This window comes from Notothenia coriiceps, unplaced genomic scaffold, assembly GCF_000735185.1.
Source record: "Notothenia coriiceps isolate Sejong01 unplaced genomic scaffold, NC01 NC01_scaffold00002815, whole genome shotgun sequence".
Classification (NCBI taxonomy): domain Eukaryota; kingdom Metazoa; phylum Chordata; class Actinopteri; order Perciformes; family Nototheniidae; genus Notothenia; species Notothenia coriiceps.
This window is the reverse complement of record NW_011335516.1, coordinates 3,723-11,346: the sequence shown is the minus strand read 5'-3', so window position 1 is coordinate 11,346 and position 7,624 is coordinate 3,723. Positions and strand designations below refer to the sequence as shown.

Here is a 7,624-nt window from a genome sequence, read left to right as displayed (position 1 = left end):
GCTGATGTGCCAAAAGATTAAGTATTTTGTTATTTGAGAAACCTAAACTAAAGTACTGCTTCACAAGAGCAATAGCAGGTTTGTGTTCATGCATTAACGTTCAGCTTAAGTCAACATTTTAGATAACTGGGTTGCTAAGTTGTGGGGGAACATGGTGGCTTTTTATTCACCCATTTTCAGGTGTAATGGTAACACTGTGATAATGTCTAAGCCATACTGTCATAAATGTTGGTCTTTGAACATTTGATGAGCATCAATTAAATGGCAAAGTGGTCGATAATCAATTTTTCGGGACTTGATCCAAAAAAAATGTAGGTCGTCTTAATTCTTCAGCTTTTAGAACTTCACTTGCTTAAGTTTTCTTTCTGGCTTTTGTTTTGACCGTGCATTAATCAAAAGAGAACAAGGATAACTCTGAAATGACTTTCCCTTTTGTTCTTACAGCAAGTCTCTCCAATCCACACTGGAACTCCATTTCCCAGCGTCCTTCACTCCAACAGAGGCCAGAGGAGAGGCCGGTACACTCCTCAACCGCTCCTCAATCCAGTGCGTAGAGGAACGGGTCTCTACTCCTCCATCTCATCTCTCAATCACCGAGAGGAGGAAACAGCATGTCCAGATGAGGGAGATGAAAATGTGTCACTGTAAGTAAAACATTTATTCTATTTAATTTGTATTTTTTTGTAGATTTTGATCAGTTTATTAATATTTAGATTTTCTTTTTTTGCTTCTTTTTCTCCCTCCAGGTATGTCAATGTGGGTCATGATTTCCAGGCAGAGCTTCCTATATGCTTAGTGGATGGGGAAGGGTCAAGGGTGTTGTGTCCAGAAGAGGAATCGCCTAGGGAACAGTTGCTCTGGAAACCATGGGATATGCTGGAGGAGAATACCAATTTACAAGACCAAGGTAAGTAGCGAACTGAAATACAGCTTAACAACCCAAACATGTAATAACCAGCTTTGGAGTCATCTTTGAGCAGGAAATGCCAATCAATTCTCATTCATTTATTCAATGGTCAAAGCTAAGATAATCATATCCTCAATTAATGTTTTTAAATGAGTCAATTTTCCGCTACACTCTATGCTGAAAACGGTTTTTGTTTTGCTCTGTGTGTGTGTGCATGCACAGTGGAGAAGCTGTTGTCCATGTGCAGTTCCAGCTGTGCGCCAGGAGGGGGCAGTAACACAGAGCTGGCCCTGCACTGTCTGCACTTCTGTCAGGGGAACATAATGGTAAGCACTGAGGAAATAAAGATACTGTCTTTCTTTCTTAATTCTTCAATAATTCTTCCCATCATTTTAATCATGCCTCCATCCTTTGTGTCGTACTTCCATGCATCTTTACTCATCTACTTATTGTCATTTCTTACTATTTTCTTTCTCACTAACTCATCGATGTCCAGTTAACTCTCTTCAGAGCCATTGCATGCCTCATGCTTCTGTTCTCCTCCTCCTCCATCCCTCTCTCCTGCAGGCCGCTCTGGAGATGCTGCTGTTCTCACAGCCCTCGCCTGCAGGAGACTACCACTACTCTGGTAACCTTTGACCTTTGCATCACCCTAAGGTTGCAGTCGAATAAGACAAAGAAATACATCCTGGGTCTTACACCAATAAGAGTTGGGATAAGAGGGCGAAGAGAATCCCACTAAGCTTACATAAGGATATCAATGTTTTTTAAAACGACTTTATTTATAATACATGGAAAATGAGGACAGTTACAAACTAACTTCTGTACAATATAAGTAAGGATTTATGTCCAAAACCATAGTGCTCAATTATGATCAGACTCTTTGGCTCTGACAAATATATAAATATATAATTTAACCTGAGTTAACTCCACTTTACATATTCAACCACAACTGCAGGACAGAAATAGGTGGAGAAATAAAAATAACAAAAATGTGTTTAGTGTTTCATAACAGCAAATAGTTGTCTGCAAGTCAGAACGTGAGTCAGAACATGGGTAACAATTCCCACTGTATGTACAATAGTCGCCTTTGTAGAAACCAAATCCATCCACTTTCACAAACTCTATCCCTCTCCCTCTTTGTTCCACGCATTGAAATCCACCAGGCACCCTTTAAAGCACAGAGTAGACATTGTTCTGCACACTAGTGTTACCTCAGGGTGGTGTGTTTCTGTAGACAGGGTACCGCTAACAGTTTTTGGCCCACTGGCAACAGCCTGACAACATTTAGGATGTCTGAACTCCCTGGTACGTCTCTGGACCCCCCCCCCCCCGTTCCAGCTTTCAACTCCCTGAATGTCTCCAGGCTGTGTGTCTCTCTAAAGCTCACAGAATGAAGTCCAATAAGTAGTAGAATGCACTAATACTTACTTACTTCGATTTTTTTAATATAATGCATTGCTGCAGATTAAACTTAGCCTATATAATAGTTAGAATTAGCGCAACCTTCATACCAACAGTTTTAAAATGCAACAGCAGTAATAGTAAAAAAAAACATATATAATAGTAAAAGGTAACATCTTCCTGCAAAAAGACACTTTTACTTTACCTTAATGTATTTGCTGATGATACGTGGTTTTGAATGCAGGACTTATTAATTGTAGTGTTTAATCATTTTACTGTGTATTGTTGTACTTTTACTGAACTAAAAGTATCTAAAAAAACTGCTTCCACCCGTCTTCTCTGTCTGCAGGTAGTGATTGTTGGACAGACAGCGAAAAGAGTCTCTTCGGTGCAACTCTGCGGACTTATGGGAACGATTTTTCACTCATAAGGAAAATGGTACAGTTGTTTTGCATTTGCTTATGCTGCATTCTTTTATGGTTACCTTCTCAATGTTTTCCTTTTCTAATGTGTCGTACCCTAAAAGAGTAACTCTGCGCATACCTAGTACACACATCATTTAAAAAGGCTAGTTCTGGTAAACAACACACAGTGACCCATATGGTCAGGAAATACTCAACCAAAGGAGGATCAGTTGATGGTGTGTTTGTGTTGCAGGTGAGGACTAAAACCCTGAGCCAGTGTGTTGAATTTTACTACCTGAGCAAGAAGCTCCAGGACAAGCAGAAGAAGCAGAGAGAGGAGGAGATCCGAGAAGCAGTGATGGAGCAGCAGAAGAGTGTAAGAAACACAAAAAGGAATTCTGAATGTTGTTCAAATATGTTTGCCTCTTTTCAAATTGACCCTTTTGGTTTGTGTTTTAATAGCTGCCTTTTGCTTTAGTTCTCACTATCTCCTTATTGTTTTGTCTTTTGTTAACCGTTGTTGACAATAACTTTGTCATTTACACATATGATTATATTGAGTTAGTAGATTTAAGGCCTTATGGATCTTTGTTCCCCTTTCCCCTGTCATTATTGTAATGTTAACCTTTTTTGCAACGGCATGTGCCGTTATGATTCCACAGTCCCTCCCCACATCCCAACACTGAAATTTGAGTGTAATTCAATGGTCTACAGATCTATAGATATCACAATAACATTGTCATTGTGAATTATTTTGCAATAATCTGGTGAAAATCAGATATTGTAACCATCGAAATTCCCATGACACCCTGTGGGCTCCACTGTCCTGCATTGACCAATAGGACTCATAGAATATAAACAAATAGTGTTGAGCAGGTTAATTCTGTGTAGCAATGCAGGAGGAGTCACCAATTCAAAAGGAGACACTGGGAGAGCAGGAGCTTTGATGGCAAACACTGATGGTTTATTAGGAGCTTCGGTCGGAGAATTCACAAAACAAGTCAAAGAGTCAGAGGTTCTGACTTCACGCTAGAGTTGCCACGTCAATTCTGAAGAACTTTACCCCAGACCCGTGTATTTAGCTAGTTCAGAGAGACTAATCAACATGCTGCATAACAAGATAGAACCATAACACCTCTATCAGCTGACGCCAACAGGCAGGAACAGGGAGACAAAACACTGAGAGCACAGCAGCCAAGGTTACAAGTGTGTGTGCTAAGTCAGGACAGCATGAACTGATAAACTGGATTAAAGTCATGGGCCTTGGAAAATATTTGGATTCTTGTGCAAACAGTTCAATCAAATAATGTTGTTTGTGGTGTCTAATGCAGCCCAGCCAGTCAATTATAGCACAGTTGCTTAAGATGGGTCCTGTGTTCATAGATAACCTCCGTCCGTCCACCAATGGTAGCACAGTTTGGACCAGAGCAGGCGGTTCCTGCCCCCCCACTGACCAGCTTCTTCCCATGCAAGCTGTGTGGCAAGTAAGTAGAACCAGTTATAATGGATAAACATTCTCATGCAAACACATGGTTTATATGTTCTTGATTTCTTCTTTTCCAACCCGTTTTTCCTCTCTCTCCGCCCAAGAATGTTCTACAAAATAAAGTCCCGTAACGCTCACATGAAGATCCACCGGCAGCCTCAGGAGGATTGGAGCGACCGGCGGCTGCAGCAACAGCTCTTCACCCAGCGTCTGGCTCTCAGCCGCCCTGCAAACCTCATCTCCACCCTGGGCGGTAATCTGCTCCCCCCCCAGGCTGCAGCGCTGACCTTTTCCTCCTCTGGAAGCAGCAATACAGACACTGTCCTCAACTCTGTAACCAACAGCATCACTCCTAGCAACGGCAGCGTCCTTGATCCTGGCGCCGTGGTAACATACAGAAACATCGCCGCTTCAAACTCTCAGGTTGACACAAATACAGACTCTAATCAAAGAGAGCCGTCCACCCTCTTACCTTTCCACCAATTATGGGGCTCTTTTGACCCCGACCCCACTGTCTTTTACTGCAACACAGAAGAGAAAGATGGAGGTGGGATGGTGGGGGGGAAAGAGACAGTCAACTGGCATTAAAAGCATGACTGACACTTAGCATTACTGTTTTTAATGCAAACTCAATTTTACATCAAACTTTTTGTCCAGGGATAAGTCCTAAATCCCGAACACTTCCTGTTCCCTCGGCTTTTGGTTAATGCTGAAATAAGATCTGTGGTTAACACAAGCTGAAGAGATGTTTTTACATTTTGTTCTAGGAACAAAAACACGTCAGTAAACACCCCACTGATAAATGTCTGAAGCATTAATGTGTCTTAAAAACGGCCGTTGCTAACAAGTGTCTTAGCCGCCTTTAGCTTAGCGGTGGTGACCTGGAGTCATGTGACTCTGCTGTAGTTCCGTTATAGCCTAGAGTTAGCCTTTGTCTTCAATAATCATTAAAGGAGTTAATCCTGCTGAACAAGATATGAAAGTATCATAAATGTGTGTTTGCCACAGAGAATATTTTCTTCAACATTCCAAAAGCCATTGGAAGAATCCCTTTGACTTTTTGTTGAGGGAACCCTTGTGATGCTAACTTCCAGTTTGCTTACGAAAATATGTCATCTCTCACCCCTCTGCCAGGGACGTAATGTTTTCAGACTGGTTTGTTTGTCAGCAGGGAAACACAAATGGGACTAATATCATTACAAATGGTAAAAGGGTTAAGCTTGGGCCAAAGGAGAACCCATTAGAATTTGGAATCGGATCAAGAGTCGGACACATTACTTTTGTTAACACAGCAAAGTAAAGCATTTGGCCATCAGGATGTTCTCTGCTCTCCAAATGCCCTTCTATTTTCTGTATTTTGAGTGAATCTAAAATGGTAACATATTTAGATGTTTATTCAGCATTTGAATAATATTTGTAGCCTTGTGTTTTTTTTTGATTGAACAAACAATATTAAACTTGTTCTATTGTACGTTTTAAAGGTTGTATCTGTTTCTCCATGTTTCCAGTGTTGGTTCCATGCTCACTGTCTTCCCTCCTGAAGCTTCGTATTCGTAACAGAGTGTTATTGATTTTCATCTAATGTTAAGCGTAATGTTCCTTTATTTCTGTAACACAGATATTTGCAGAATTGAGTAGACAGATTGTCCTCACTTTCCATAATTTCCTCGCTCTTGAAGTCTGACATGTGTGGTCCTCACAAAGATAGATATACATGAACACACACACACAGCTGGCACAGCCATTTGAAAACACACAGCTTGTTGAAAGGTTTTTCATATAACACCATAATGGGCTAATATTGACCCTGGTAGACCATCTCCTCTCTTACAGCTGCCTGAGCCCAGAATCTACCTGTTGATGGTTAACTACTGTGTTTTTTTGTGACTGTGCTGCAGGATGCCAGGAAAAGAAGCAGTCAGTGAAAGTAGGACTGCTGAATTCAGATTGCGGTTCATCTAAAATTAGGCATATAAACAAAAATGCATTTATGCATTATTTGTAAGGATCAAAACAAACAAGGAATATCCTAAATATACCATCTTGTCCAACGTTATTTAGCTAATAGAATCTGTAAACTGACTTTTTTTCTCTGCAACATTTACCTGTAAAGAAATTTGAGTCATACTTGTCTATCCGGTGGCTCCAGTGCATTTCTCCAGGCGGTGTGTTATCTTTCTTTGTTCCCGTATCTCCACGAGTGTTATCGCCACTGTGAGAGTGATAACGATATGTGTGTATGTATGTAAGTCTGATTGTTAATATGTATATAAAAAGCCACATGTCCTTTATAGGATTATTTTCTTTAAAGTAAAGCCTGAGCAAGCAGGTCCATGTGTATGTGTTCAAACATTTAATGAATGTGTGTGTTTTTATGAGCATTGTGTGTTAACCGTATTTGTGTGTGTGCCTGATAAAAGTTACAACAGCCTTCAAACGGTTCCTCCCCCTGTCAAAAGTCCACCATGTCAGGCACAGTTTGTCTGCCCTCTTTTTCTCTCTGACGTTGATTTGTTTTTCAGGTTCTTTATTAACACTTCTCACTTCTGTTATATAGAGCATGAGTCTACACAATAAGTGACTATCCTCTTAAATATTGAGCAATATCTTAGTAAACAGTCCTAAATTAGGAATGGGGAACGAGTTGGGCGTAGTTTTGGAGTACAGGTTGTTTCAGGATTCTCATACTTTGATTGGAAAGTTCCGAGGAGGAGGACATCAGAGGGGGAGTGGCGATCAGTCCTGAATGTTGGCTTTTTTTCAGAGAGGGAGCGAGGACAAACGCGTATATAAAGGGGGAGAGGGAGATCAGACCAATGTGGAGAGGGAAGGGGGGACTGGGCAGAGAATAAACAGAGGAGGTATGAGCATTCCCCCTTTCACAGTGAGCAGCTCTTTGCCAGTCCACTGAGCACAACCCATCCCCACTTTCTCTCTTCTGCTGCCTTTCCCTTTTTTTTCTAGAGTTGTACAAGTAAAAAAAAACTTTCACTGATGTGACAATTGTATTACACTTAAAACTACTAAAACACTTTTACCCTCATAAACAGAAGTTAAAAGAAATGGTTGACCATGTGTAAATCAGAAATAACTAAAATAGACACAACTAAAAGACAATGATGTTTTGCTTAAAGTTTTATTCACTATACGCCTGCTGCTGACACTTGATATATTGTGTTTGTTAAAGCATCTGCATATAAGATTAACGGGCTTAGTACTTAATACCCGTTGCACACATTGAAGCATACTTTGGTATTTGTGTCTTCAGGTGACTTATTTGCACACCAGGTCAGGCTCTTGTAACATGTATCATGTTGTTTTATTTTAAGGTCTCCTATTATGCATTTGTATTATGTATTTCCGAGACATGTTTTGTATATATCTGAGACCTATAATATATTGATGAAAAACAGTATAATAGGA

General features: G+C 40.4%; 1 protein-coding gene across 1 annotated transcript; it reads left to right on the top strand.

Moving 5' to 3' along the window:
* Positions 1 to 444: 444 nt before the first annotated feature.
* Positions 445 to 5,395, top strand: LOC104940860 (transcriptional-regulating factor 1-like; the record flags this gene model as incomplete). Its single annotated transcript, XM_010765859.1, has 8 exons — positions 445 to 644; positions 747 to 907; positions 1,130 to 1,233; positions 1,475 to 1,535; positions 2,661 to 2,749; positions 2,969 to 3,091; positions 4,099 to 4,199; positions 4,306 to 5,395. Coding segments are annotated over 8 exons (1,323 nt in total), but the record flags the coding sequence as incomplete, so codon positions are not given.
* Between the last annotated feature and the right edge of the window lie 2,229 nt (positions 5,396 to 7,624).